The following is a 15,000-nucleotide window of genomic DNA, read 5'->3' as shown; positions in this document are numbered from 1 at the left end:
TTGATTATTATCATTATTGTAACGCTTCAATCTGTAGTAATGGTACAGGGTATAAAGCCTAATCTGAATGCTGATAGGAGCAACAATGGGAAATCTAGTAATTTTGCAACCCATTTATTATAAATGATCTCCTGATATTAGTAATGGCAGTGAACGTCATGTGTAGATCTAACATGATAAAATAATTACCTTTGTCTTTGGGGTAGTTATATATATATATTATATATATATATTTATATATATATATTATATATATATATAGATATATATATATATTTATATGTATATAAAGATCAGAGGGCAGTGGAATCAGGCTGGTACATAAAAACATCATTACTCGTCCAGACAAGGGAGAAGGTACAGTCATTCTGGATCGAGAAGACTATTATGATAAAGTTAATATTATCTTAAGCGATCCTGCCAAATTTCAATCACTTGGGACCCCCACTTTTAGCACTATTTTCAAAATAGAGGATAAAATAAACCGTTTTTTTGAATAGCTTGAAAAAGAATAATACTATTTCTGATGATGTTTATAGATCTCTTTTTAGCTCAGGTGGTTCTTTCGGTGTCTTATATGGTCTCCCCAAGACTCATAAAGAAGGCGTCCCAATGAGGCCTATTCTGACAACTTACGACACCCCTAATTATAAAATGGCAAAATTTCTGGTTCCTCTTCTAGATCCTCTCGCCAAAAATGAAAATACGTTGACGAACTCTCACACGTTGAAGAATGCCATTCTCCCTCAAGACTCAGACCTAGTTATGGCCAGCCTCGATGTCGAGTCTCTATTCACAAATGTTCCTGTTCAAGACACCATTGACATTATTGTGCGTAAACTGTCTCCGGATCCTAATACCTTCTTCCACAATTTTAACTCAGATGATTTTAGAAGATTTCTTGAACTTGCTGTGCTGGAGACAGCCTTTATTTTTAATAACACTGCTTTTAAACAAGTTGATGGTATGGCGATGGGTTCCCCTCTGGGCCAAACGTTCGCAAATATTTTTGTCACTTCAAGGAGCAGCTGCTGGACAGCTGCCCTCTCAGTATTTACCCCTTATTCTACAAATCATATGTAGATGATACTTTTACTTTGTTTAGATCTCGTTCTGATGCTGAAACTTTCCTTGATCTCGCTAACAGTAGACATCCAAAAATAAAATTCAGTATTGAAGTTGAGCAGGATAATAAGTTATCCCTTTTAGATGTTTCAGTCTCACGAGAATCAGATTGTTTTAACACAAGTATTTGGAGGAAACCTACATTCACGGCTTTAGGATCCAACTTCTATAGTAGTTGCTTTTTTAACTTTAAATTAAATGCCTTGTCTACTCTTTTATATAGAGCCTTCCATTTATCCTCGAATTGGCATGCCTTTTTTTCCATATAACCTATTTTTTCAGTATGTGCGGAAAATTTTAAACTACCATTTCATGCCAAAGCACAAAATTCCAACCGTTCCCAAACTTCAAATCTATGCCAGTGCTCCATTTCTGCATCATAAAAGTTTTAACCAAAAGCTTTCGCAGATTATTTCAAGATATTATGGAGCAGTCAAAATTAATCTCATTCCAAAGAATGAGATTAGTATTGAATAAAGATTGGATCTTTGTTCAATACTAAAGACCATTTAGGCGACCTTATGACGTCTGGGGTGATATATCAGTACGATTGTCCTCGGTGTTTTCGAGGAACTTACGTGGGCTGCACCCAAAGACTTCTCCAGGTACGCGTCGACTCTCACAGAGGCGTTAGCTATCGAACGGGCAATAAATTGAGTAATCCCGAATTTTCGAACATAAGAGAGCATGCCAAAATAATGTGATAGTAACACTGAATACAATCAATTTAAAATCATAACAAGGGCCTCTTCCGAGCTAGCACTATCTGTTCTAGAATCGCTAAGAAAAAGTCATTCTGATATATATATATATATATATATATATATATATATATATATATATATATATATATATATATATACAGGGTGCAACACTAGTTTATGCAAGTATTTTGGGAAATGAAAGAAAAAACCATTCTGAGCGGAAAATGTTCTATAAGCATATGCATTTTAAGGCTTCATTTGTCGGTGAGATGAAATTTTATATTAGCCATCATCATTAAAAGAGATGTTGGAGTGAGTAGTTTGGGATGGGGGCGGGGAGGCAGTGGTTTGATGAAGCGCAGCAGTAGGCAACTGGATTGCCAGTCTTTTAATTATGGAGTATTAGATATGATTTTTTTTCCTTTGCCTGGTGTGTGATGAGTACTTTTGATGGAGGAGAGATTTTTAATCATACATTTTAAATCTGTGATCTGTGTGTAATGAATACGCCTACCTTTGATGGAGGGGAAATTCCATTAGGTTTGTTTTTCTTTTCTTTATCGGAGTCCAGTGAATACCAGCGACGGAGCGGGAGGTTTCAGTGATGCATGTATTTTTCCCCCTTTATTCAGTATGTAAAGAATACGTTAGATTTGGAGGTATCTTATTCACATCGGCCTATTTGCCGATTTCCTCTTTTGTAAAACATTGGATTTCACACCCGTGTAATCTAGAAATTTAACTATTACAAAACCATAAATAAACATATCTGCATATTTTACATTACTGGAATAGTACAGCATTGCCTCCAGTTCTTGCTCTCAAAATGAATAAGGAATTTGACACTGATTACTCACTCCAACACCGTTTAATGATAACGATTATCTTAAAAATTCACCTCATCAACAGGAAATATTTGTAATGAAACGCTGGTTATTTTAAAAATTCACCTCATCAACAGGAAATATTTGTTTGTATGAACGCTGTATAAATCCACATTTCTTGACCGATTTTGGTGAGATTTTAAATGCAAGTCAATATAAATCCACATTTCTTGACCGATTTTGGTGAGATTTTAAATGCAAGTCAATATCAAACCGAGGAAGGTCATGTTGAAAACAGAATTAAAATTGGACCATTGGTTCTGTAAAGGGGTTGGTGTGGGAAGAGGGTAAAATGTAAAAATAACCGAAAACAACAGATATTAGTGTATAATCCATAATTTTCGAGGTCGCTGAGATGAAAGTGACACTCCCGATGCCCTTTCAGTCCAAGTTCAGCCACGATAGGAAAGGGGGTAAGAAGTGGTAAAAATTGGATTAAAAAAATGACGGATACTAGCTCATAATCCATAGTTTTTGAGGTCACTGAGATAAATTGATGCCCATCAAGTCTAAGTTCAGCCCCAATAGGAATGGGGGCATGAAAAGTAGTGACAAATGAAATATCAAAAATGCTGGACAATGTAACTGAAGCAACTATCTTAACAGGGAAGGGAGTGAGAAAGAGAGAGTGTAAAGGGAGAGGAAATGCATACGTTTATAGAAAAGAGGGAGGTGATCACCAGACAGTCACGTGTGTAACAGGAATCTCATCCTGGTCTTTCAACCAAAAGGCAAGGGTGCTACCATCTAACCCACACGGGTCATATGATAAGTTGGAACATTAGCTACTTCTGTACCTAAGGCTTGTATCTGGGCAGGTTGACTGCCTAGTATACCAGCGAGTTTTAATATAAATAAAATGTATATGTATATAAGGATACATAGATTTAACATACATATTATATATATATTATATATATATATATATATATATTATATAATTTATATCTATATATATATATCACATATGCAGCCAGGATAGATAAGGGTATAGGTAGCAACCGTAAACTTAAACCATATTTGATTAAAACCTTAAAAACCTCACATACAGGTGAATAATTCGTGTTTTTGATTGCGAATGTGACTAGTAAAAACATAAATAAGAAAAGAGGGTACTTTTCGTTTCAACAATGAGGAGATAGACAAAATTATTTATGAAGACAACATTCCACAGTGTTAAATCTAAACAAACCATTCTGGGTGTGGGAAACAGGATTCGAAAAACTGTGGACCATATCAAACACTGCATTTGTTACAAGCACAGTGGAAGTGCCTATCTTTGCTATCCTTTCATGGCATCCTAGGAGATCAAAAGGATGTTAATCAAACCCAAAGCATTTTCCTAACCCACAACAACAACACCTGATCCATACATCATCGTCTTCACTGCTCTCTTTCCAAGCGACAGTGCCGTGTGAACAAAGGCCCAAGACAAGCAATAATATTCGGGCGCCGCAGACACTTAGGAATGCATCTTCTATTTCGTTAATCCTTTATGTCTATAAAATGCTATAGCCAAGAGGATAAACAAATTTTTATTCCACACTGCAGAGCGCACCTTCCTAATAACCCCAACTTTTACATTCCTCGAAGAAAATGCCTTACCTCTTTGAAGAATTCCAGGTCCTGCAGCGTTATCAGTCTCAGGGCGAGGCTAGAGTTCAGAGACATCCCGGACCCTCTCAGAAGTTCCCCAAATTTGCACTCCCATCTGTGGTAAGACTCGAGGGCCTCGTCGCGACATTGCTTGCTGCAGAAAGCGATAGCTGAGCACCACTTGCAAGCAACGGGAGCTACTAATCTGAGGGGTAAAATGATTGCATGCAATGAATATAGGCTACAAAGCGCAAATCTAAAACTACTCCACTAATATTGGCTTAAGACTCTGTGTGGCTTAAGACTCTCCCAGAGACATTATACTATGCCATACCTGTAGATATTTAATTTTTATTCATTTTAGTTCCTCGTAGGACGAGTCGGTTACGTGCTCAACTACCAATCTCAGGGCCTGGGTTCGATTCCCTGCTCAGCCAACTCGGAATCAGAGGAAGTTATTCCTGGTGATGGAAATTCATTTCTCGACGTAGTTCGGATCCCACAATAAGCTAAGTAACCAATTGGTTCCTAGCCACGTAAAAACATCTAATCCTTCGGGCTAAACCTAGGAGAGCTGTTAGGCAGCTCAGTGGTCTGGTAAAACCAAGATATAATTAACTTTTTATTCCTTTTAGAAAAATGGAAATATCGGTTACGTCATTACCTTGACGCGCAGTGTTGACAGTGAGTTCCGGTTCTCTCATGATGCGGCACAAACGCGTAGGGTTTCTCAGAGAACAAGACTTGCCCCGATCCCACAGGTCTCGTCACTACCGCATAACGACCTGAGGACACGAGAAGTGATTAGCTTACAATTGGAAATTATGAGGGAGAGATGATTGCTACTAAATGGATTTAGTTTAATACGCAATCATTTTTCCTGTCCTAATAACAAGATGCCGAGAACAAACATGAGGTATATTTATGATCCGGAAATAAACGGGTGCTTCCGGTGCTTCCGTATTGTGATCCATATACAAACCAAATAAGCTCAGAATCTCTAATTAAGCATGAATATGTCCCTTTTTTCCGAATACCCATTCGTTAAAAGAGCTACAGAAGCAACTGTTTATTTCTGGATTGTACATATACCTCATGCTATAAGTATACGTACCTTGTTATTACTACAGGAAAAAATATGACGTGTTAGACTAGATCCATTTAGTAGTAATCATCGCTCCCTCATGATTTCAGATTATTCTCCTCATGAGACCATGGAGTCCGTTTTATGCTAATTAAAGCATTAAAACGCTATACTCTATTTTTTCCATCTGTCCATCAGCCAGTGGTGTTTGCGCATGGTAACACTGCGTCCCAGGCTTTAAATAATATCCTATTTCGAATATTAATGGTGTAATTCGCATACAGTAAATTATTAAAATACTTTTCAGTTGCAAATATACACCTAGATATCCTTTATTTACCAAAAACTTACACATAGCGTAACTATTTAAAGCTCGGGACGCAATGTTACCATGCGCGACCACCACAGGCGGATGGACAGATGGAAAAAAACAGAGTATAGTTCACCCAGAAAGCATAAAAATATCGTTTACGGTCGGAAAGTAAATCCACAGTGGTAGTCTGTTTGATTTTGTTATTTAAATTATATATAGTAGAAAGCTTTCGATGACCTGTATGGTCATCAAAAGCTTTCTGCTATTATAATATATATATATATATATAATATATAATAGTATATCTATATATATATATATATATATATATATATATATATATATATCATATAAATAACAAAATCAGACAGACATATCACTGTGGATTTACTTTCCCATTTTATTGACTCATGTGATTATGAGTTTTCTTTGAATATTATTTACACTAAAAACCTGACTTTACTCGAGTCAACAACTACAGTAAATGAAACGAGCCTTCTCAACCAGCAAGTGCAAAAGATATATAATAGAAACCTGAATAATGACAAAAAAAGGGAATTGAATCCCGTAGGGAGATAGTGCCGTCAGTAGACCTCGTGCAGTGCACTGTAGGGGTTACTTAAGGTTCTTTGCAATGTGCCTTCGGCCCCTAGCTGCAACCACTTTCGTTCCTTTTAATTGACCTCCTTTCATATTCTCTTTCTTCATCTTATTGCCCTAACACTTGATTCATAGTGCAAATGCGAGGTTTTCCTCCAGTTACACCTTTCAAATCTTTTACTGTCAATTCCCGTTTCAGAGCTCAATGACCTCATAGGTCAGTGCTTGGCCTTTGGCCTAAATTCTATAGTCACCTCAACTCAACTCCAAGGGAATGGAAATCAAATGAAAAGATGCGTCAACTGAAACATGATGAACACTCACCAGCTTCCTTAGATTCCTCGATTCCCACAGCGACTGAAGCATTTGGAATGATCGGGTTTTTGCCCGCGAACAAAGAGTCGTCTGCTTCTTGAGTTTTAACTGCAGTTTCTGTAAGATTTTGAAAAATGCTTGAGATGTAAACATTTCTCTCTCTCTCTCTCTCTCTCTCTCTCTCTCTCTCTCTCTCTCTCTCTCTCTCTCTCTCAGGAACGTCATCAGCAGTCATGCACACTGAAGACTGTTCTGCAGATTCTCTGGATAAAAAGCAATTTTGTCAACCTTCATAAATCAACACTACTGTCATTTATAATTGGCACCGACAACCATCCGGTTTGTTTAAATTTTCTTTTTTCAGTCTATTTACCTTTGTCAGTTTTGCCTTGGCACTCTTGTGCCTTTTTCGCTAAGTCTTTCTTCCACGACGCCATTTTCTTCTCTTCTAAAGTAGAATCGGAGAGGGCACTGTCAGCTGCGTGGAAGGCTTCCTTAGCCTGGCTGTATTTCCCCAGCTTCACAAGGCACTGCCCCCTACGATCCAATATCTGAGGAAAATTCAAGTTATTAGCAAATCAGTTTTACTTCCGTGGATTAAGTTTCTATGATGGCACTTTAATCATTAATCTGTAACCCAGACTGTTGCTAATGGTCATTAATTAGGATAAGTTTTGGTTTTGTTAAAATTTAACACTTATCGGCCACCTCTTATGCTAAAGTAAAGATGAAATATGTATAGCAGTGTATTCTTTTATGCTGGCCTTTGTGTAATGACTGTCCTAGTTTTGTTATTATGTATTAACTAGATATCTCTTCACTTGGTTATTACTGTTATCGTTTCTCGCACCATAAAGTTATCCGTGGTAAGTTCTCTGTAGCCCGATAACAATAACTTTCAAATAATTTTGACGGGAAAAATGGGTCTCTACATTTTGTTCACTTCATACTTTCAGTACTTTACTCAGAAACGAGTTCTAACTTTCAATGCGTTTTTCAGGCACAAATTCTCCAATGTTCAACACCCTTTTCAGATAAAAATGGGGTTACTAAGAAAAGAATGCGCTTACCTTGTACATTAAATTGGAGGGATAGCCAGCTTCTATGGCCAACTCAATATCATTAAGACAAAGCTGAAACCTCCCCAGATGAAACAGCACAGCTGATCTGTTCGCATAACTTAATGATAAACATTCCTCTGAAAACAAATAAGACAATAAAAAATTAAATTTCAAAACATTACACGAGTTTAATAGCTTGAAATTTACTAACACTATCTGCCTGGCAAGTCTTGTTATCTTCAAACTTGCTTTTCCAAATGAGTCAGGAAATTCGTTTCGGATTACATTTCTTATTTGCTTGCTTTTATTTATCACATTTTTTTTACTGCAACACATGGAATTACTGTTACGTCAAAAGTCAGTGACCTGCTGCTCTTTATCAAACGGCATTGTTAGTTATCTCAACAGTTAATGGAATCTGTCACGGAGCCTGATAAGAAAAACATACACTAAAAACTTATTTTTATTTATTTATTATTATTATTTTTCAGTTGCTACTTGTTTGATAGCGACAGTTATCTAGGACCAAATTGCGAAGTCCTCTACGGTGGAAATTCATTAGTCGCCCCATTCATTCATTCATTCATTCATTCATTCATTCATTCATCAGAAACTTTAAACACGAAAACCCAGTCAATGCGACAGTAGACATTTTAAAGGGAAAACTAAACGGTTTGCTTTCAAAACATTAGCACCTTGCCTATGGCCCATAATAGTTACATTCGTATATATCCCGGCAGAACTGCGCGGGGTTTTTAAAACTTATTTACGTTCAATTTAATTCGTTTCCTGTGTCATGAAAGCCGTAAACCTTTAGCTTTATTCCATCAACAAGGCGTAATGTTTTTCTCAAAAATGAGGCTAACGGGCGCAAAACAGAGGGCGTTTCCTAATATTATCATGAAGCAAGTTTCTCCCGGGTCGGAAGACTGTCAAAAAGACCTGTAAAAGACACTGTCGAGTATACCCAAGGTCCATGGGAGGTCCATTACTACCTGGCAAACTTTAATGGCTAATTGTTACTGTATTCCGATTATAGGAATTGTCCTCGGAATCTAAAATACTCACATCTTTGGATTTGATATTGTTTTCTACTTTCGTTTTGAGAAATACAACATTAGCAAATATTCTGTTCTCAGATTACTGAACCTCAGCCTTGTGTGAGGCAACAAAGAAACGGATAAAAATATCGAACTCACCTGAATTACAAGGGGCCTGCATGATAGCCCTACTATACATAACCAACGACTCCTTGTCGTCTTTATCCTGAAATGACCTGTTTCCCTTGGTGCGGAAATACTCCGCTTGGCCGCTAGACTTTTCCTTGTACATGCTTGCGATTTTCAACGTGTGCACTGGCTGCAATAAATGTGAGAATCTTGTTACGATAGAATTAACATGATTGATGAGTATTATCGACAAGAAATGGTTTACATTTTGATACCCAGTGGATAAACGAATGCTCACACTGACCTTGATGGCCCACGTGTCCAGAATTCTTGCCTCGTCGGTCTGCAAGCTGCCGAATTTCTTGAAAAAAGCATCGGACACCTGAGCATCGATTTGCTCGATGAAATGAGTGAAGAAGCCCGTTTTGCGATCGAACAGCGTCGCGTCCGAGCACATGCTGTGGAGGTAGCGCTGGATTTCATCCTCGCTGGCCCCCAGGCCCGGTTCTTCCCGTCTGGAAAATCCATAGATGTATAAAGAAACATTTATGCTGTTCTGCTTGTCGCCTAGCTCTCCGTATCTCTGCTTAGATTATCTACCTCTTGCTCGCAGCAGTGGATTGCCTTGATCTGAATTTATAATTTGCTTCACTTTGTGGGCGTAAAATCAATGCATTTTCAAAAGAGGTCACTGTCAAAAATAGAACAATAATTATAATCGTTCTTTCAGATAAGAAAAACAACCACAAACGTTATCATTGTCAAACATGACAAGGCTAAAAAAAAAAGTTACACTTACTTAATGCTCATGATGATGTCAAAAGCCTTATTAGAACTTTAGAAATTTTTACGAAAATTATAATAATATATTACGTAAAATACAATGTTTATCCATATTTTCATTTTGGTGCGTAATCCCACGACAACTGCGCACCCATCCTCCAAAGCTCCTCAATTGCGCTCAACGACAGTTCTCTTTGATAGTTTTCTGTGAAGTTAGTTTTTGTGTTAGGACGCTGATTTTGTCGTTAGTATAAATCTGAATAATTTTGATTTTTGGCAGCGTGTTTGAAAAACACGAATAAAATTTATAAATGATGAATTGAAATAACAAATAAAAGATGTATTGGACTGTAAAAATACTCGCCACAAAATTTATAAATGATGAACTTGAATTACTGCAAAAAAAAATTTATACGTCGTCGTAAAAATATTCACCAAAAATTAAGTGTCGGTAATATTTGATATCTTCTGCCATATAAAAAAAATGGAATAAATGAGCTCCCAAACACTCCTAGTAGAATGCTGTTTATAACAGCTAATGTCAGTTAAAATTTAGTGAAAGGTGAAAAAATGATTCATTCTCCGATGGGACGTTGTTCAGTGATCTTCATATTTATTGGTGTGTCAAGTTCGCTTTCTTGCAGTGATGCTAATTTTGGTCTCTTGTAGTTTTAATTCATCGTAGTCTGTTCAAAAGCAAAAGGGAATTTAATGCAGGAAAAACTCAAAAGACATGGTGTGAAATTCGCCAAAATCTCTAGTTCCTAAAATTTGCAAAAGAAAATATCTATTCAGTATTCAAGCATCATAGATATATTATTTTCTTGTACCATTTAAGGCCCAATTAGGACTAAGTTTATCTGTATTGCTCCAGAGTTTATCGCCTATTGATCTGATTGCCCACTTCAACAAATGATATTGCAAATTTTCCATCATCAAAGCATTTAAAAAAAATCATCCATCACGGACACCCCTGCCATTTCAGTAGAGATATTTTCGTCCCTGAAGGCTGATTGATTACTATCCGGTAAACATTCGGTTTATCCAGATATGACACAATTCTATAGACAGCTTGTCTTTCGTATACTTAAGAGTTTGGTTCGACACATACCATTATTTCACTGCAAATACAATAGTTTCTTCTATTCTCTCGTTTATTGCGATTTAGATCTAGCTTATGAAATCTCTGCCTCGAAGGTTCCAATGGAAAATAGGTCAGCATAACACCGTGTCCTCTGACCTAGCTTTATCGGTTGCCAAGTGAAGGTCGTCGTTCTCAGTTTCAATGAAAAATATTCAGTGTACTGCAGGAGATTCTATGGTAGAGACACCATTTAGATCATGTATTTTTCAAGTTTTCATCAGTGAAATTAGAAGATTTATTAGCGAGTTATTCACTATTTTCTTCTCCAAGGAAGGTTAATATTTCAAGTCATCCTAAGATGCCATCGTCAAACAAAGGCATAGGCTTGTTACCTTTGTCTACAAAATACTATGTATTTTCCTCCTCTAATTAGGTTAGTCAACTCATTTTCCATTCTACCATAGAAGTTCCCCTTCTGTCCTATTAATAATTTGTTACCGACTTCTTTTTCCAGTTAATCATATTAAGCCGTGAAACCATAGTCACTTTTCATTCAATCATCATAGTTTTAATTTATCAGACAACATCGTCTCTGTTTAGACTACGGCGCTCTCACACACAACCTGGAAAAACATGTACACACCCACATAATTAGGTTTACGTTATGTCAATAAACAATCTGGTCTACGGAATGCGTCGCTCCCGTAATATACCTGCGTGAGAATGTGTGTGTGTGTTTACCATATTTATAATTTAATATATCTTATGTTTTCTTTCCAGTCTTTTTAAGCAATTCTTTTGAGACCGTAATTTTCGAATAGCGCACGAGAGAGAGCCACCAACCTTCTTCTTTTTCGATGGCATAAAACTTTATCGCTGACTGAACAGATTCATCTTCTGGCTCTGCGGTCATTTCTGCCTGAATATTAACTCCTTTACTTTCAACTAACAATTTTCCTCAATTAGTTTCCTTTGGTATTTTCTAGTTTCATGTCTACTTAAGATATGATTATAATCCTCTTCGTATATGTTCATTGCCTATCAGAAGTTTGATACTACTACTTTTATTTAAACTCATTTTTGTGCAGTAAATATTTGGGTATAATTTTTGTCACGAGCTTATCCCGAGGTTGTCTGGGCACTTCCTGGGTGCGTCCATTCAAAGGAGAGCTGGCGATACGATATCCCCACCTAATTTGCATATACTTTAAGCCATTAAACTCGAACCTGCCGTACTTCAATTAAACTCCAGATCCCTCAAGAGATTGTACTTTCTTTCAGTGAAGTTACTTATGTTCTGGACATCTTTAAACAAAACGTGCAGTTTCGTAAATGTTTGACCAAATATTGTATTACGCACAATTACTTCTGTATCAGAAGTTGAGTATATCTTAGTTTAGTCTGTCCACTGAGCTGAGTAACAGGTCTCCTAGGGCTGGCCCGAAGCAAGGTATATAGAACCTTATTCTATATACCTTGGCCCAAAGGATTAGACTTATTTACGTGGCTAGGAACCAATTGGTTACTTAGCGAAAGGACTTACAGCTTATTGTGGGATCCGAACCACATTGTATCGAGTTACAGGCGTCTCTGGCCATTCGCGTCCGGTATTTTTGCGTCCCGCTGTATATGTATTTCATATTATATGTAATTTCTTTGATATCTTTGTAACTTGAACATTTCTAAACCAATATACTATAAGTATTTCTTGTATCTTTTTATGAATATATGTATATCTATATATATATATATATATATATTTAAATTGTTTAAATTTTTTTTAATATATATAGTATATATATATTTCTTGTAATCTTTTTTATGATATCATATAATGTATAGTATATACATATATATATGTATATATATATATATATATATATATAAGGGATTGTAGCATGACATTTTATTCATGTAATTTAGAAGTCTAAACTGAAAAAGTAAGCATGTTGTGGGAAACCTTTCGTAAGAAACTGAATTTGCGTTCAGGCCTGTAACTAGCAATTAACAACTAAAGGCGCTCGTTGATATCGTTGTTGGTTGGTTGGTTGGGCAGTGCTCCTCATTGGTAACCAGTTTTCTACTTTGTTGCCAAAGCTTCCTCTTTCTTCAACGCATCATCAGATTCCAAACAGAGAGGTGTCAACAAGTAACTGAATTTTGGATAGCATTATGCCACCCATCTAAACTATTGATAGTCGTAGCCACTTCGTTCATTGTTCCATGGAAAAGGTTACTGCAATCCCGTACCCACTTACTTCTCTTACTTGGCAAATGTATGTCATTTCAAAGTACGCGATGAATTTGGAAGCAAGTCGTGATTTTCACTCAGACACAAAAAACTTGATACTACATCAAATACTGGAAGAAGAGCAGATGCAAAGATTCATCCAATCTCAATTGAGTTCTTGATCTTTGTTATTTTGACCTGTTAATCCGAGGTCTCATATTTACTTCGTGATGGATTTTGGCAAATCGAACACGCACGAAATTCTTGTTGTATTAGGATATGTTTCTGCAATACTCTTTCTTGCTACCAGTTAAAAATCAGCCAGTTCTGATTGAAGATTAAATTGAGGGTGATTCTGCGACACACGAAGGTCATTTGTCTCAAGTTTTACTGGGTAGAAGAACAAATACATGTCGAATACTGAATGCATTATCTTGAACATGGATGCAATCTACCGCTGGTAATAGATTTATGGGCAAAATTTTGGAAGTGCCATCTGCAGCCCAATTTTGAAATCGTGACAAGTCATCCAAACCCTCTTCAGAAACGAAGATGGACTTTTTATCTTCATCGCTGAAGCCAGTTGATTGCAGACACCTTTTCCAGAAGGCAGAACACAATATGCATCTAGGAATTCGTAATGACCCTGATTGGTTAGATTTTAAGTTTATCATGTGTAGCATGAGACCTGTCACCGAGTAGTAGTTACAGGCAGAGGGATGCAATTGAACGGGGCGCAAGTATACTGTAAGAAAACGCCCAGGAACGTCAATGACCCAAGTGCACTTGACCGGGGCCCAGTTATGCAGGACGCAAATACCACAGACCACCAGTTACCGCTCTGAAGTATTTGTCATCGGCCTAAGTCAAGTTTCTGTTAAAAAAAATTAATACAAAAAAATAATAAAAAAAACATGAAGATTAAGTCCGGTACTTAATCATCTTGTATATTTTTCATTTTTGTATATTTTCTGTATTGAGGAATGAGACCACCGTCTTAGTCTGTGAAGTGTGAAGCCCCTTTGAGAGGGCATAGGGTGTAACATCACACCATGAATTGGGTGTTATGTTGAGAAAGAGAGAGAGAGAGATGCAGTCACGTCTTTTAATGTTAGGTGTAAAACGCACGTGGGATAATTGGTCAAGGGTAAACATCAGCGATTAGTTTCCAAAAGGACATACTCTCCAGCTGATATTTTTCGTAACTCATAACGATTTGACATAGTTTTCTGGACGTTAAAAATCGTTTTCATGAGCACAATTATTTTAACGGCAACTTCAAACAACACTCATGAAGCATGGTTTCACAAAGTGCTTAATCGTTAAAAGAAAAAGAAAATCACCGGTACGTGACACCAATACTTAAAACTTCCCCTCGGCGAATGGGACTTACCCTTCCATCATCTTGCCGCTATTTCGTCAAGTCCAGCTACACCACATAAAACAAGCGAAGGCTCAGCTCGTCCTCGTCCACTTCACAGGAGCATCACTAGTACTACATGTGTCCCCGGTTCCCCCACTTATCCGGACAAGAGCTGGCGGGCTCGCTTCGAGAAAACGTGGTTCGAGAAACCTTCCCCTCCTTCTCGAATTAGTTTACCTTCTGGGCGGCACGTGGAGCCTCCGGCACACGACCGAATATAAATGCAAAGAAGTACTCGCAATGATCTTCATCTATTACACAGCCCCTTTGCCGCTTTCATCTTTCCCAAATCCATCCAAAATGAAACGCGCTTTCAACTTCGTAACGATAACTTTGTCTTATGGTGTAAAGTATTCTTCCTTGCAAAAAATCTCGTCACTTTGCAACCGGTGGAGTTGACTAATTAAAGCGAAAAGACGCGAAAAACAGGAAGAAAATGTTTCAGCATCTTGATGTAGCTGCCGCCAGCGGTCTATTTTCGGATCTGTCAAGAGTTGGGGGCGAACGTACTCATACACACACAGACACACACACACACTCTTGCTTTTACGGTGCTCGTATCGTTGGTAGACGTTGGTAGTGACATCACCATTCGTAATTCGTGGTGTTATCCTGGCAAAAAGAAAAAC

At 37.3% G+C, this 15,000-nt stretch overlaps 2 protein-coding genes across 2 annotated transcripts in view; one reads left to right on the top strand and one right to left on the bottom strand.

Annotated features, from left to right (window-relative positions):
• Positions 1-14,729, bottom strand: part of LOC135221956 (SET and MYND domain-containing protein 4-like) — a 25,132-nt gene extending 10,403 nt beyond the window's left edge. Inside the window, exons 1-8 of the mRNA XM_064260003.1 lie at positions 14,342-14,729; positions 9,156-9,366; positions 8,882-9,041; positions 7,692-7,819; positions 6,995-7,172; positions 6,631-6,738; positions 4,974-5,094; positions 4,319-4,514 (exon numbers count right to left, since the gene is read on the bottom strand). Coding sequence (XP_064116073.1) covers positions 4,319-4,514; positions 4,974-5,094; positions 6,631-6,738; positions 6,995-7,172; positions 7,692-7,819; positions 8,882-9,041; positions 9,156-9,366; positions 14,342-14,352 — 1,113 coding nt within the window. The 5' untranslated portion in view covers positions 14,353-14,729. The remainder of the gene's footprint in view (positions 1-4,318; positions 4,515-4,973; positions 5,095-6,630; positions 6,739-6,994; positions 7,173-7,691; positions 7,820-8,881; positions 9,042-9,155; positions 9,367-14,341) is intronic.
• Positions 14,730-14,916: 187 nt separating this feature from the next.
• The window catches only part of LOC135222473 (SET and MYND domain-containing protein 4-like), a 73,016-nt gene continuing 72,932 nt past the window's right edge, over positions 14,917-15,000 (top strand). Inside the window, exon 1 of the mRNA XM_064260560.1 lies at positions 14,917-15,000. This exon is cut by the window's right edge and continues 17 nt beyond it. The gene's annotated coding sequence lies outside the window, so the exon portion shown is untranslated.

The sequence above is a fragment of the Macrobrachium nipponense genome, chromosome 3 (assembly GCF_015104395.2).
Source record: "Macrobrachium nipponense isolate FS-2020 chromosome 3, ASM1510439v2, whole genome shotgun sequence".
Classification (NCBI taxonomy): domain Eukaryota; kingdom Metazoa; phylum Arthropoda; class Malacostraca; order Decapoda; family Palaemonidae; genus Macrobrachium; species Macrobrachium nipponense.
The sequence above is the reverse complement of the archived record's forward strand: the minus strand, read 5'-3'. Positions and strand labels throughout refer to the sequence as shown.